Below are 17,300 nucleotides of genomic sequence, written 5' to 3' on the forward strand. Positions count from 1 at the left end.
CAAAAAAAAAAAAAAAAAAAAAAAACCTCAATTCTTCATTCATATGATGGACGGTCGGAATGAAGATATATGAAATTAGGATTAACAATGATGATAAATAAGTTGAAGAAAAAATTTAAATATATAAATATTTCTCATTTCTAACAGCTTATTTTATATGAGTTGGTTCAACTCAATAGAGGTCTTGAGTTCAAGGCTCCCTATTACTCAATTAGTGAAAACTGTGCACAAGTTCTGTTACAATTCCCAGTATTCTTTTGAAAGCGTAACTAGTGCTGAAACTGAAATTGATACTAAATTGGGATTTCAAATTTTTGTTAAGAAAATGCCAGCCAAAGGCACGTCTGAATGTGAGTTCACAGTGTCTTTGTTATTCATATGAATGCAATATCATGCTTTACAGGCAGCAAGATCTAGTATTTTCAGAATCATACTGGATTCTGATGGATGTAAAGCTCCACCAAATGACACAATAACACTTCCTGAACTGAACTACGAGGAGCTACAGTCTTTGTTGGAGTTCCTATACAGTGGACAATTGCCAAAAGAAAAGGTAGAAAAGCATGTTTATTCGTTGTCAGTTGCGGCGGACAAGTATGAAATCCCATTCCTTCAAAAATATTGTGAGCATCGAATGCTTGGATCCTTAAACTCATCAAACGCTCTTGATATTCTAGAGATATCAGATACTTGCTCTAACCAGTCCTTAAAGGAGACTGCCTTGAACTTTATTGTAAGAAACATGGAAGAAATAGTTTTCTCTTCCAGATTTGATGCATTTGCACTCAAGAATCCTCATCTAACTGTACAGATTACAAGGGCATCCTTTGCTGACATAAAAAATCGCAGGAATGCAGTTTGACTTCTGATAGAAGGCTGTACATTCACTTTTGTCAATTATACTCTCAAAAGTTAATTCCAACTATTTTAATGGATATGGAATGTACATATACTCTCACCATTTAAAATAATTGTTTCCACTCAATTCTTCCATCTGATCAAAGTATTTTATCAGTTATCTGAGCTTTTGCTTGACAATTAAACTTTAGGTTAAAAATCATTAATGGACCATAGAAAAGAAAGCTATCTTATATTATCTCTCATGATGATGTCGACTAATGGACTCTGTTTATAACAAAAAGTGATGACTAGCTAAACCATTTCTCTTAAAGATCTTCCTTTAGAAATATTGAAAGTGACGTTAGCCTCTGGTTTGGTGAAAGCTAACAAGTGAGAGAGCTTTTTCTAGACTTGCTTTGGGGACGACCTCTTTGTCAATAAAGATTACAGTGCTCTTCTATTTATATAGAGATTCATCGGTATTAACCTTCCTATTAGAATGCTAATTTACAGCAATTATCTATATTCTAGGCTAGATATTAAGGAAAGTTTATACAATCATGCCCATATTTCCTCAAATTGATGCTGGGAGATCAAGAAGCATCAATTTGCTTGCAAGGAATTGATGGCGCTGTCTTGTCATGGCTTTCGTAAACATATTAGCAATTTGAAGATCAGTGTGGAAACATGAGGTAGAGAAATAACACGTGTCTAGAACTTCCCGAATAGAGTGACTATCTATCTTAATATGCTTTGTAAGTTCATGAAATACAGCAGTGTTAGCAATCTGGATAACACTAGTGTTATCAGCGTGGAGAGGAGTAGGATCATTTTGAGAAAAGCCAAGCTCTGCTAGTAGTCCATGAAGCCATACAATCTCAGAATAAGCAGCAGACATGACACGATATTCTGATTTAGTAGAAGATTTGGAAACTCAAGCTTGTTTCCTGCTCTACCAAGAGATCAAAGAACCACCAAGAAACATGACAGACAGTCGAGTATAAGGACATTTACCCGATCCGCATCACTATAGGCAACAAGATGAAGGGAAGTACCTCTTGTGAAGAATAACCCATAGTGTGGCGACCTTCGAAGATATCGAATGATACGGTGAACAGCAGCCAAATGTAGATGGCGTGGAGCTTGAGTGAATTGGCTAACTTGTTGGACAGCGAAAGAAATGTTAGGGCGAGTAATTGTCAAATAGTTTAAACTACCCACCAACTATTGATAAAAGGTAGGATCCGCTAGTAGATCACCCTCATCACGGAGATATTTCGTATTGACCTCTTGTGGAGTATCTACAGGAGAAGTAATCTAAAGGCCGGCTTAGGTAATCTTTTGAAATAAAATATTTCGTATTGACCTCTTGTGGAGTATCTATAGTAGATCACGCCTTACAACACCATTCTTTGTATAGAGACGCAAAATAAGTTAGATTCATCAAATTCGAACGAGTGCCCTTAGATTTAGCACGTAATTTCATCAAAAACTGATCTCTTTACTTTGCTCGTGAACCTTCTGGATAGCAAAGAGAGATTCTTCTAAGGGTCACGATTCATCAAGTTCTTCCAACACAAACATCTAACGAAGGTGTAGGATCACGATTCATCAAATTCGAACGAGTGCCCTTAGATTCAGCACATAATTTCATCAAAAACTGATCTCTTTACTTTGCTCGTGAACCTTCTGAATAACAGAGAGAGATTCTTCTGACACCAAAGCATAAACCAAATCAGTAAATTCTGCCAATAGGTTCTGGAACCTAGAAAAATAATTCTGTATGGAGAGATCATCTTGAGTGTAATTGGCGATATCATATTCCAACTGAAAACGTCGAGCAGTGTTTTCCAGATTATACACCTTTAAATACTCCCACACAAACTTAGCAGTCTTGTACAGCCTTAGATTGAGAACAATTTGTTGATCAAAGATCCCAAAATCCACATCATCACTCTAGCATCTTTGATTTTCCATTGAGCCAATTTTCGGAGTTCAGTAAGAGCTGGGCCACTTCCATCTATATGACCCCATAACTCTTTCCCCATAACAAACAAGTGAAATTAAAATTCCCAAGCCAAATAATTCTTTCCTATGAATATCACACCAAAAGAGTCGAAATTACCATTATAAAAGAATAAGTCTATTAATAAGACTCAAGCTCAATAGACAAAGTTCACACCAAAATAGTCCAATATCAAAGCCCAACAAAATAGTAGCAAGCTAACTAGAATATTTGAGGCTCAGTAAGTAGAAAGCCTAATAAATGGAAGCCCAATCAAACCAATAGACTAAACAAATCAACTATTTCAAGCCCAATATGCAATTAACCCAATCAAATGAATTAAAACCAAACAAAAACACACCCACAGGCAATAGAGGTACCTCCGGCCTAGTCACCAAAACGCCGGCACCTATCCAAGATGGAATTGGATTGAATGATCTCATTTACAGTGCTCTTCTTTTTAAATAGAGATTCACCCGTATTAACCTTCCTATTACAATGCTAATTTACAGCAATTATCTATATTCTAGGCTAGATACTAGATATTAAGGAAAGTTTATACAATCATGCCCATATTCTGTCTTGATTGACACTCTTGTATAGGAGAAAATTTTCGATTTTGAAGATTGTTAAGTCATTGGATTACAAAGATATTCATACTTCAAAATAAATAAAAATAAAAACTCAGAGAGATAAGGTTTCTATTCCACTACTAGATAAAGGCGACAAACAGCACAGACCAAGGTATAGCTCACACATTTTAACATGCCCTTACTTGTAGAGAAGTATCTCTCTTCCAAATTCTCTTCTTGTCTTTTTCTCTAAGCTGCTCACCACAACTGCAGTTTATCCAAACTTAATTGTACTATGCTTCCACTGTAAACCTAGGTTCCGACTTTGCAATATTCATAGGCAAGTTATTGTAGAACTTAACGGTAGCTACAATCAATGGGGTCCACCAAGAACACCTATAAAGGGGTAGGATTATGAACAATTTTCAATTTAACAAGAGGTTTTCTGCAGTTCATCCATCAAAACAGGAAAGAAACTGTATAAGTGAAACTTGGCAAGGCAATAAAGCAGGAAAGAGAAAGTTAGACTATAATACCTTCGTAGAGCCCCCCATCCCCCAAAGTAGTGAGGAAAAGGAAATCCTTAAAGTTCATTGATTATTAAAATAATGTTTTCATCAACCTAGAACTTATTTACTAATAATGACGCTCCATTAATTATCTTGAAACAGAGAGCTCTTGGAAAAAGACGACAATTCTTCATAACTGAAGAGAATTTATCAGTATCTTGCTAAAATGTAAAATATTGCATTTCTATCCAAATATACCCATACAATACCTGAACATAATCAAGTCAGAGTCATTTGCTCTTTTGCAAAGATCTATGCACATTCTAAAGGCAATGCTCCAATACACATAAAAGTTCTGATTGCCCGGAATTTGGTGGTACAATAGCATGTGCTCCAGGGACAGCACGTCCTACCAGACTATGCCTATGAAGAGATGGTAACTGGATTTGCACAGATAACATACAATGTATGAATGTATAACAGGCTAAACTTATGGGGAGACACAGAAATAAACACTTGTGGAATCAAGGCGGGCAAACCACTTCAAAGAAAAGAGCAGTAGAAATAAGAACAAGAGAAGTGTTACTAAACAATGTGATCATGTGAGATAATATGCATACTTTTGCAAGGAAGCTAACAACATGACGGCGTGACAGTCAGTTTCTATACTTTTAAATATAAAATATTGAGAGGGTAACAATTGGTCACTGAGTTTGGACAAAATTACTTGTTAGTCACTGAACTTTTTTTCACTCTGATATGGTCACTTTACTATTTGAACGTTTCAATTGCATTACTCGGTTAGTCTCACAACAAAAATATCTCGGTAAGTCAGTTACTATTTGAAATGTCTCTGGCATTACTTGGTTAGTTACTAATACGCATACCTACATTTGAATGTCCAAAGAGGCTGAAACCATTGAGATGACAAAAAATATAAAGTTGTGGTAATGGGATTGTCCTACCACTGAAAAGAAAAGAGAAGTTGAAATAAGAACAAGAGACATGTTTTTTGCACTCCGATGAATTGAAAGAGTGGTGGAGGACTTCACATGGATGAAAAGGATTCTTCGTAGGATCCTTGTCATTGAAAATATTAGTAACAAGCAAAGGCTAAATAGGTTTATAGAGAACTATGGTTCATGGATGTGAATATTTGCATAGTGAAGATGTTTTCATAACACTAAAATTTGAAAGAAAAAAATCGAGTTGAATTGTTAACTATGAAGCACCTTCAAAAGGGAAGGGGCTACTATTTATATCCCATTCTTTTCTTAAAAAGAGTATTTTGCAGTTCATTAACAAGAAAGATTTACAATGTAAAAACGAAATTTAGCCTGTCCAAAAAGTGAGAATCAAAAAATTACGACAACACTACATCTAGATAATTTCTTATCTCCAAAAACAATGAAGGAATATAAAATCATAGATCAATGGAAGTAAAAGTTAAGGAATGAGAGATCTGAAAATTGGGGAGATACTGTTTTATTAACCTCGAACTTTTTCACTTAAAAATGAAGCTTTGTTAATTATCTAAATAGAAAAAAAGCACTTGAGAAAAGCAAAATTCCTTGTAGTTTGCAAGAATTTATTGAAATCGGTTAAAAGGGTAAATAGATTATTTTCAATCCAAACATGCACGAAATCATATTTTCTATCATACAATTTGAAATCCTAACATCAAAATCAAATTTTTTGGGTAAACCATGGTTAGGGTTTTTACTTTAAATTTCCCTAAACAATCAAAACAAAAGTGGCTCTTCAACAACAAAAAATCTGCGGCATTTTCATTTACCTCCTTTCCCTCCACAGTTTTCTTTCACAATTTTTAAGTTGAAATCGTATTAAAAAGGTAGAAATGTTGCATTTCCATTCAAATGCATGCACGGAACCTGCACATATTTGGCACATTGACCATGTGAGAGTGATATTGCATATTGCACGAAAATCCATTTAATTCAACAACTCTAGTAAATCCAACTAAATTACAAACATCAAATCAAATTCAGAATTTTGGCCAACTAACCATGGACAGGGCTTCAACTCTAAATTTCCCTAAACAATCCAAAAGTAGAAGCAACCCTTCGACTACAAAATCTCCATGGCATTTTTTTTACACTCCTTTCCCTCAATAGTTTTCTTTCACAGTTTTCTATTATACAATTTTAGGTTGAAATCATGCTAAAAGGGTAAAAATGTTGATTTTCCATTTAAACATGCAGGGAACCTGCACATATTTGGCACACTAACCAAGTGAGATTAGTTTTGTATGTTGCACGAAAATCTATTCAATGCTAATGGTCCGGCAAATCAAACTCAATCACAAACATCAAATTAAATTCAGAAATTTGGCCAACTAAGAGCAACTCCAAGAAGCTCTTTAAACATAATATGTTCTCTATTTTAAAGACTTAATCCTTAAAATTATGCTCTAAGAGACTCTCCAAATTTGGAGAGTCAAACCTATTCTCTATAATTAGATGCATCTAAAGTATTTCAATTTTCAATGCACGATAACAATATAATAATTTCGAAGGAAGCTAGTGATAACAAAATATAAAAAAGGAAAACAATAAATATTTTTTAGGAGTAAAAAAAAATTAAGTGTTAAAGATAAAGAACATGTTGAAGTGTTCAAATTTTTACTCTTTTGATTTATAGATATTCTCTAAATTGCAAATATACATTTTTTTGAAGATGCTCTAACCATGGGTAGCCTTTTACTTTAAGCTTCCCTAAACAATCCAAAAATAAAAGTGGCCCTTCAACTGCAAAATATCTGTGACATCTTCATATGCTCCTTTCCCTCTACAGTTTTCTTACATGATTTTCTATCATTTTTTTTTTTTTGTTGAAATCGTATTAAAAGGGTAAATATGTTGCATTTCCATCCAAACATGCCCGGAACTTGCACATATTTGGCACGCTGACAGTGAGAGAGTAATTTTGTATATTACATGAAGCAAAGGCTCTAGTAAATCCAACTTAATTGCAAATATCAAATCCAATTCAAAAATTTGATCAACTAACCACGGTTAAGGTTTTAACTTTAAATTTTCCTAATCAATCTAAAAATAAAAATTACCTTTCAACTACCAATAGATTTTCATATATTCCTTTCCCTCTACAGTTTTGTTAACAATTTTCTATCATATAATTTTTGGGTTGAAATCGTGTTAAAAAGGTAAAGATGTTGTGTTTTCTTCCAAAAATGCACGGAACCTGCACACGCCATACTAACCATGTGAACGTAATTTTGTATATTGCATGAAATCCATTTAATACAAAAGCTCCAATAAATCTAACTAAATTACAAACATGAAATCAAATTCAGAAATTTGGCCAACTAAATATGGTTATGTATTTAACTTCGAATTTCCCTCATACAAAAAATAAAAGTGGCTCTTCAATTGCAAAAATTCCGTGGCATTTTGTTATACTTCTTTCCCTCTACAGTTTTCTTTCACAATTTTCTATCATACAACTTTTGGGTTAAGTCGTGTTAAAAGGGTAAAGATGTTGAATTTCCATTCAAACATGCATGGGCAATCAAAATCGATTTAATGCAAAAGCTCTAGTAAATTCAATTAAATTACAAACACCAAATCAAATTCAAAAATTTAGCCAACTAAACTTGGTTAGGGTTTTAACTTTAAATTTTTCTAAATAATCGAAAAATAAAAGTGACTCTTCAACTGCAAAAACCCATGGCATTGTCATATACTCATTTCTCTCTATATTTTCTTTCATCATTTTCTATCATACAATTTTCAATTGTATTAAACTTCTCCAGAAAAATTCCTCAATCTCAGGGCTCCAGAAATAATGTAAAAGCAATCACTACCAATATGATCATATTTTCTTAAAAAAATATTAAATGAATGTTGTCATCATTTCTTGATGCCAATATAGTTGGGATGATTCACAAGATGATTAATTGGCATCTCATTCAAATCTATATGAAGTGTCATAGGTCTCAAGCCACATTGTGTTGCTATTCTAAGCAACATTTTGACTCTCCATTGTTCAAAGCCTAATGCAGAAATCTACCATAAAGCTCTCTCTTTTATAGTACAAGAATTTATGTGAGGCTTCATAAGTGAGTGCTTTGTAGGAGAAAAAATGGTCTTTCTGAATTACACAAAAGAGGTATGGGACACCAGTTGAAGTGTGAAGCACAGGGGAAGCCTTAAGCGATATTTTTTCGTCATGCCTTATTTTTTTCTCGACAAAGAGTGTTATACAATCTATCCACGAAAACATGAAAGGTTAAAATTATGTAAAAATGAAATTTGTCCTGTCCAAGAAGAATATATAATGCTAATTGACTCAATTCAATTTAGGGAAAAAAAAAATGCAATTCGTTGCGACTTGCGAGATTTTATTGAATCCAGTTAAAATGCCACATATTTCATTCTATCCAAATATACATGCACAAAACCTGCACACATAACAATACGCATAGGATCACTGATCTGTAAGGACAAATATCACGACAACTTAATACCGAAAATTAAGCTCACAAATAAATGATTTGTAGTGAATTTATTGATGACTTATGAGCGTTTCAAGATTTAATCAGAGAATTATATGGCTTTATCTAGGTTTTTTAGTTAACATGAGACAGTTTGAGTAGAAAGAGCCAATATTTTTCTAATGATTAAGTAAAGAAATTTTTCTTCTTTCAAGGCATTAGAGTAGTAAATAAATTTTGAATTTTTCCTAGAGTCTCCTAGGCCTTCATTGACAATTTTGTCCTTCGAAAGTTGTCAACATAATTGCACTCTGTCTGTCTGTGTTTCACAGTACAGACTTGAAAAGGCTTGCATTAACTGCTGCCCACAAGGGAAATTTGTAACTCATTATGGGAATTCGCGATTCAGAGCCCCCGCAGAAGTTATATGGTTTGAATTTCTAGAGTAGTTACAAACTGTTCGACTATTCCTAAAGTTTAGGGGAAATAAGGTTTTTTGCCCAGTATTACCAAGGAGCCATAAACTTTGTATCCTTCATACGACTCCTAGGAAATTGAAAACTCTAAATACATTTCTTGCTTTCATTAAGTTAATGCTACTAGAAATTAAGCGCTTGTTTGGTAGTGCTTTTTAAGTCCTTATAAGTTCGTTAAACATCATTTTTAACCATACATTCTTCATGACCCACAACTTTTATCTATTCTTTAACCACATATTCTTTAGGAATCACTGTTTATAAGGACATAGAAGTTAAGCCAAGCAAGCATTCATTGACCATTTCCTGGGATGCAGTAAAACCTGCTGGGATGTTAAGGAAGTCAGGTATTAGAATTCCTAGGTAAACTTAACTTCGATTTGAAGAGATTAGAAGTAGAGTTCTTGGTACAACACAATTTCCTTATCGACAAATTTTTGCCTTGCAAAACAGTGAATATAGATGAAAAGCAGTGATAATGAAGCCCATTTCTGAAGAGTATTATGTGTTGCAATCAGCACCAGAAACTCCAAATAATCACACTATAGATCCTAGTAAGTTCGAGCCAAAGTTGAAAATAATCAGAGAGAACGATGTTTGGAAGGTCTTCCAAACAGAGACTTTCTCGAATAATCAGTCCTCCAAAGATGATTCTCCACGTTTGAAAAGTACTCCTTTCATTACGGGTTGAATGGTCACCTTTTACAAAATGTTGGGCAAGGATGGGATTTCTATCTCTAATAATTTTGCTCAATTAGATAATATCCTTGTTGTTTTGAGTGCTGGGTGGGAACAATGTGACCCATAATTTAATCTTTTTTGGCCATAGAACCTGTGTTCACTTTCAGGCAAGGATAAAAGTTAAAGTAGACAAAAAGGTTCAATCTATTTTAACCTTATCCTCTGTTCTTCATGTTCCGCATAATTGCCATTATTATCTGCAAGTAAAGCCACAAAAACACTAAACTGGTCTGTGCCATCCTTTCTGGATCATTGCTGGTTAGCTCTGAGGAGAGAACTGTGTTATTTTATTCACTCTTCACAAAAAAAAAAAAATAATAATAATAATAATAATAAAAATAAGAAAAATAAGAAAAAGAAAAAGAAAAAACGCCATGATGTCTAAGGCCAAGTCACTAAGGCTGTTAGTGACAAAGAAGAGGAAATTTAACTACTATAATAAAAGTTCAGTCATCTGAATTTTGTTTCTGTGAAATTTTTACACCCCAAAGTTGCTTCTAGCATTGAAGCCTCTAAATTTCATTGTCAAGTTTGTGAGCTATCCAGGCGTCATCGTACAACTTTTCCAATCAAAATCAAAAAAATCTAATTTCCTTTTACAGTAACTCACATTGATACATAGGGTCTTCCCATGTCATTTCTTACCCTGATTTTAGGTGGTTTAAAAGTTTTATCATGCTTGTACTTGTATTACCTAAATCTAGCTTCTAAAAAACAAATATCAAGTTACCTCTATATTCAAATCCTTCAATTCCATGATACAAAGTCAATTCAACAGAAAGGTTTAAGTTTTTTGGTCTGACCGTGGAACTGAACTTCCAGCAAAGTAACGGGCAATGTTATCTCCCGAAAATGGTATTGTTCACCATTCTTCATGTATTGGCACATCCCAAATAAATTCAATGGCTGAGAGGGAAAATGACAATTGTTAGAGGTAGTTGGAGCTCCAATGTTCAATCAAAATGTCCCTAAATAATATTTTTAAGTGATGAACTCCTATGTGATGCATATTTATTCAATCAAGTGCATCCTCTAAATTTCAGAAAATCAATTCAGCTTCTACAAAACTTGTCCCTAATCTTGATCTTTTTGGTTGACTTGCCCTTAAAAAATTAGGCCTGTTACAGTATCCATCCTTCTCGAAGAGTTCAGAATAGATCTGGGGGCTCTTAGATGTACTTTTCTGTACTCCTACAGAAAAGGTCTCTATAGCTGTAGATGTTATGTGGGCATTTGCAAAAATGTCCAATTTTACATGTGTCAATTCAAAAACATCCACTTTGGTAATCTTTGCAAAAATGGCCAAATTTGATACCAAATTCTCTATTTTACCCTAAAAGAATAAATAATTTCATATTGCACATGTCAAATCACAATTAATGTTAGACACAAAAATGTCGAGAACAATATTTAAAGTGTAAAGAAATGTCATGTTCAGAATGAAATGTCATTTTAGACATTTAATATGTCGAGAACAACGTTTGAAATGTCGAGAACATTTAATATTGTGATTTGACATGTGTACTTTTGAAATATAAACGGATTCAAATATTGATAACGATATTTGAGATGTCGAGAACATCATTTAATGTAACTTCTCATGGAAACTACTTAGGGATACTCTCGCCCAAATAATTGCAGAAATGGACATTGAAAATTTTGGGACATTTTTGCAAATGACTGTCAAAATGGACATTTTTTGTAATTTCCTCTTTTGAAAATAATCATATTAACCTAGGATTGATCTGAACTATCTAGCGACTGCCCCTAAACCTATGACGATTTTGATTCTATACCTAAACCTGAACCATTGGCTCGTGCACAACTTGTTGCCATATCCCATTTTGCACCAGAAGTGCCTGAACAAGCATGTATTTTGTACTCCTACTGGCTACTCGTGTCCCCTTTTTAGACCAGCCTAGAAACCAAATAAGCACTAAACCAGGTATGAGGAGGCACTTAAGAACATATTGTCCAGGAGACAAGTTAATAGCCAGTTGGTGCACTCGAGACAAAATGTGATAATAAACCACATATCTTCTCCCCAGTAACTCTGACCGAGAAACAAGTATTTTTAGTGATCCTCCTAATTTCTTGTTCGATACCAATCTTGACAAACCCATTGCAAGTAGGAAAGTTGTTGGAAACTGGAGCAGATACCCGCTTTCAAATCTCAAGTTCCATCATCATCTAATCCCCACTGGAAAGAATTTACCTTTGCTGGCCCTATACTATCAGTCTGTTCTGAGTAATGAACAAGAGGCTTTAAAAGATTCAAGGTAGGACGCCATGTTTGAAGAGATGAGGAGCACTTTACAAGAATGAAAACTGGAAGATTGTTACAAAGAGAGAAAAACTAGTGAGTGGGTGTTCACCATTAAATACTGGGAAGATAGAATGATAGAAAGATACAAGGGGAAGTTAGTCAGTTACACTAAAACCTATGCTTTGACTGACAAGAAACTTTTGCTCCCACGGCTAAAGTAATTGCATTACCGTACTACTATCCCAAGATGTAAACCTGGACCAGCCTTTATATCAGTTGGATACAGAGAAAGCTTTCTTATATGGCTCGAGAAAGAATTCTGTTTGGATCTTCCACCTGGCCGTGATGATCACTCAGATAATAAGAAAGTTCATGCCCTAAAAAAGAAAGTGACTTAGATCTACAATTTATGATATTTCGTGTTTAAGATTTTAAAAAGGAAAAAATTGACAGCTAATTTCATTGAACTTTTAATAGATATTGTAAACATTTAGAATATTCTAATTTGTTAGAATAGCTCCCATAGAAAGTTTACAATGGAACCGGGTGATTGTTTACAAAAAATAAAAGCCTTACCAAGCATTGTACAAGGATGTGTTGCAGGAGTAATCCATTATGATTCTCTTTTCATCTAATCTTTCTAGGCCACAGGGTCTCCATTTCACCCGTGGACAACCTTTTCCATCACTAGTTTTAAGTATTATTTCCAAATTAAAACCAGCACATGAAAAATGGAAATGAGATATAGGAAGACAGAACCAATATGAACTCAACCTTACGAAACTGAACAAATATGCAGATTCAAATGAGTTTTTATATATACTTCTGTGCAATGAGGAGTTTAGTAGCCGATATCTTACTTGATATACACCAAAACAGTTGGCACAGGGTTAGCACACACTTTGCCCCACTCACTAGGTTTAATATCATAACTTATTGAATAACATAAAGATTTCTCCCTTAATACACCATAAACCAGTGTCTTCCGAAACATGGTGAAGTCTCTACTAAAGGAAACACAGCCGTCACACCAAGGGTAGTTTCAGAAAGATTAGGAGAATAAAATGAGATTCTGATCCACTGAGATATGGTTTTAGCAACAGGAGAAGTAGAGTGAGGAAAAATAGTTATTATTTTATGTGACATTAGTATGCTTGTGGGAAAAGCTTCACTATTGAAATTTTTTCTTCACATTCTGTCCTTAAAGAACACATGAATTGGCAGCAAACTCAGCAACAGCCAAAATTTCTGTTTAATTAACTATTTTGATTGGAAACGAGGAAGCATGGACACTCCCTCCTAGCAAGTGTGCGTGTTGAAAACGTTTGTCAAATGATTTTGTGATTTTAAATATCAAACTTAGAGCACATGACGAGGATATGCTAGGAAATGTCAAAGAGCATAGAAGGAAATTTTTAGGATCAAAATAGAATTTAAGAAATAAAAATGGATTAGATTTTAATATGACAAACTTTTAAGTTTGATGATCCGCAAAAATAGGAAAGGGATTTACAAAGTAGGAAAAAAAGAAATATGAAGCCTGTACCTATGCCCTCCCTAAAATATATTTTATCTACTATATTCCATCCCGAACCCTGCCCCATACTGGAAAAAGACCCATCGGCCATTACAATAAGAAATGAAAATGGGCAAGGACCAAAATGTTTTTTTCCACTGACCAAAGTACCAATTGTTTGCCCTCTTTGCAACTATATATGAACTCTATCTTTGCCAAAAATGTGCTCCCGAGGAATGATAATCGAATCAACCACATACTCAAACAAAAATCAAAATCTGGGGCATCTTCAACTATTGACCTCCAAATAATCTCACTAGTTATTTCATACTATTGCTTAATAATCGTGTTTACAATTTCTTTTTACTCTTTTACTAAATCAGAGAAGCAAAAGGAGCTAGTATCACCTTGACTCCAAGCTTAAATTGAGAGAAGCTGTTAGTTGAAAGCTGATTCTTCTTCACTCTCTACTCAATCCAATTATTCCTAAAAGCAAGTGAAGACATCAGTTTTATTGCTCGAGCTATAGTCTATAAACCTAAGTATTTTATCAGAATTATATATTGCTAAGTATTCTTATTTGCTCTAGTCATTTTGTTATTATGTACAGTACTAATATCAAGCAACAGTTAAGATTTTTTATCGAATCTTATGCAAGTTAGCAATTAATAAGTTGCAAATTTTCCCTGAAAGAATTGGCTGACACAAATCCTCTCGAGACTCTCACTTCAAATAACTCCTTGTGTTGCCCTCTGAAGTCTGAACCTAAGGTATCACATTTTACCACAGAATACTTAACCATGCAATCTAACCTCAGCCTGAAAGCAATGAGGTATTTTATAAGCAATTATTGCCAACAAGATTGGTGTCTTTGATTCTTCTTTCATTTTCGAATTAAATTTTTTTGAATAGTTTAACCTATTGAATCTAAATATGTGGATGAAATGAGCTAAAATTGAACTGCGCAGAGCAGCAGAGGGAAACAATAGAAAATCTAAACTTAATTACTTTAACAACATTGAAATGAAAGAGGAAAAAAGAAATCAAACGTATCAGAGATACAAAAAATGAGAGAAAAAAATAACAATTCATTGATTTAATTCTTTAGAAGACTAGGTTATGATCAATCATGAATTTCTCCAGCAAGAAAAATGGAAATCAATTTATATTTGCGTGTCATATTCTGAAAAAGAAAAACGGAAAACATTCACACACAAAATTCCCAATAAGCATTTTAGCGCCTATAAGTTTTTATCTTTAAATATTAGAAACCTGAAGTTGGCAACGATTACGATCTCAAGAAATGGTCATAAAGAATAGAAACAAATACCTGAATTATAATCGTTTTGCGGCTTCGATAAAACAGCTCTGCAAAATTTCTATGGATCAGTCCGTTGTTTACACGAAAGAGAATTCAACAGTGAAACCGTCTGTAGAAGTAATAGTTGTATTTATTAAGCCCCGTTTGGCCCCCAATTATTTGGGTTTATAACGTGGAATGGAATTTTTTTGAAAAATGAATGGCCATAAAAGAATAAAAAGTTTTTCATTTGTGTATAATATTATTTTATTAAAAATTGTATTATTAAAAATAGGAGAACAAAATTTAAATTAAATTGAAGAGTTTTAAAGGAAACCAAAACGGGGCGAAATTTATTTTATCTAATCTAACTAAATATATAAGAGTTGGTTTTTTTTACCGTTCATAAGCCACCTTCTAACTAAGTTGAGCCATATTGGAGTGAGCTGAAGCGGTTTCATCATTGCTAGGTTTATAGAGTTAGTGGGCTGACGCATATGTTGATGAGTTTTCCACTTTATCTCTCTAAAACTCATTCACTCACTCAATTTTTCTCTCTATATCTATATTTTGCATCACTCTCACGCTTTTCTCTCTCTGTTTCTCACACCCAGATTCTTTCTCTCTCTATATATATGACTACATATTCTTAAGGACCATGTTACACCATCGAATTTTTTTACATAATCTTTTACCTACTACTCACAATAAGAGGTGGAGGTCACGACTCGACATTATTTAATACACGCGGGGCCCACGTGTTATGTGAGAGGGGGGACACGGTTCGGTAGTCCCCCCCCTTTGTACATACATTTTTTTCCTATTCTTAAACTTGTCTTTCTTTATTTTCTAAGGGTATGGGACATTATAAATAATAGATCAGACTCATCTTTTTAAAGATACAATTAAATCAATTCTTTAACGATCTCTCATGGTAGGTGGTAATAAAGTAAATGCTAGCGAATCAAAGATAATTTTGCATATTCTTTTTTTTTTTTTTTTTTACTTGCTCAGAATTATTTTGGTTTTTTGGGCCATATTTAGGGATTTTTTTAATAATGTTTTAGTTGTAGAAATTTCTTTATTTTTTCTATAGTTTTCATCATCAATAATGGGTTTCAGTTTTTGTTTCTTTTTGCTTATTTTTTCTACCTCTTTATTTGACTAACTTTGTATTGAGTTAGCTGACTTTAATGAGCCAATTTTATGCTTGTCGTTTGGAATTTTTAGGTTCTTTCTTCATCTTTATCATTCACTTTCCTTTGTTGTGTATGCATGATTTTTCCATAATTTTCCTTTAATGAATCAAAAAATTATTTTAAAGTAAATTTAATTATATTCTAAGTTAGCCAAAATGATATTGTTGCCAATTTTGACAAATTAAAAATTTATTTAGTTTTAAATGTACTTATTTATTTATAATTAAAGTTTTTTAAGCCTAGCAAAACATCACCACCTTTCTGAAACAAGAAGTCGCTCATTCCGATCCAACAGATAGCAAATTGTAAGTTGTAACATACAAGTTTCACTATATAATTTGTAGAAAGGAAAATTACAATCTCTCTCTCTCTCTCTTTCTCTCTCTCTCTCTTCTCCCAAGTGATACAGAATGAAGAATTGATAGAAATTCTAAAAGATTTTCCAATTTTATGGTGCAATTAAACCCTATTAACATTTTTTCTCAATTACGCTAATGTTGGGATTGACACTTAACAATTCTCTTCCTAACAAATTTTATCGAGTTCCCATCTGTCAATTTTACAATCTTATCACCCAAAAATTCACTATTAACAAAACTTTCGTCAAAATCCACAGTCCCATATCTGTTTGAGGATCTGTTTAAAGTGTACAAGAAGTGGGTTGTGATTGATTCAGAGAAAAACACAAGGATGTTTCAAGAAATTGGTCAATATCCTTGCAACATTTTGAGGGTGAATTTCAGTATAGTGAGTTGAAGATGAATTATGTAAATGTTTTGGTCAAATGTTGGACTTGGATTCCTGATAATGTGGATTATTTGTACAATATGTGAGTCGAGTTGCTTGTGGACTAAATCTTCTTTTCTTGCTGATAAACGTGACGCCCTTCTTGTCACGTGTTTGGCCGTGCTTAAAAGTCGGTTCATAAAAAAGCTAAAAGAGCAACATTTAAGCATGGGCAAACATTGTGTTGGCTAATTAGCTCAATAACAATATGTTTGTTAATGTGGATTAAAATTGATGGTTTTAAGGAAGTTTATAAAATGTTAAAATTCTGCACATTATTTGTCGAGTACAGTCACATGTTGCATACAAAGCATGCACTTACTTCTTCTCTAAGAAATTTGGGTGTTGTACGTTCTGCAAATTTTGTATTTTTCTTACTGTTTAGCTATATTGCTAAAGCAATGTAAAATTAGTGTATAGTACTTGGTGTAATATTCCTTGTATATTGATTTCGTATGACGGAAACTACCCTAGCGTTATTGATGTTCCTTACCTAATCGAAAAATGGCTTATTTTACTTGTGGAATTTAGAATAGAATTTTCACCAAATTGGGAGCTCAATTATCGTCTGGATTCTATATTTTATTGTTTGCAATAGGGAAGATGGAATTTGACA

The 17,300-nt window shown here is 33.6% G+C and overlaps 1 protein-coding gene and 1 long non-coding RNA gene across 2 annotated transcripts in view; one reads left to right on the forward strand and one right to left on the reverse strand.

Moving 5' to 3' along the window:
* Positions 1-993, forward strand: part of LOC111380259 (BTB/POZ domain-containing protein At3g56230) — a 2,746-nt gene extending 1,753 nt beyond the window's left edge. The window contains exon 3 of the mRNA XM_023003773.1: positions 404-993. Coding sequence (XP_022859541.1) covers positions 404-862 — 459 coding nt within the window. The 3' untranslated portion in view covers positions 863-993. The remainder of the gene's footprint in view (positions 1-403) is intronic.
* The window catches only part of LOC111380261, a 16,271-nt gene extending 1,439 nt beyond the window's left edge, over positions 1-14,832 (reverse strand). The window contains exon 1 of the long non-coding RNA XR_002700161.1: positions 14,730-14,832. This is a non-coding gene — a long non-coding RNA (uncharacterized LOC111380261). The remainder of the gene's footprint in view (positions 1-14,729) is intronic.
* Positions 14,833-17,300: the final 2,468 nt, after the last annotated feature.

Source organism: Olea europaea, unplaced genomic scaffold (assembly GCF_002742605.1).
Source record: "Olea europaea var. sylvestris unplaced genomic scaffold, O_europaea_v1 scaffold2114, whole genome shotgun sequence".
NCBI lineage: Eukaryota > Viridiplantae > Streptophyta > Magnoliopsida > Lamiales > Oleaceae > Olea > Olea europaea.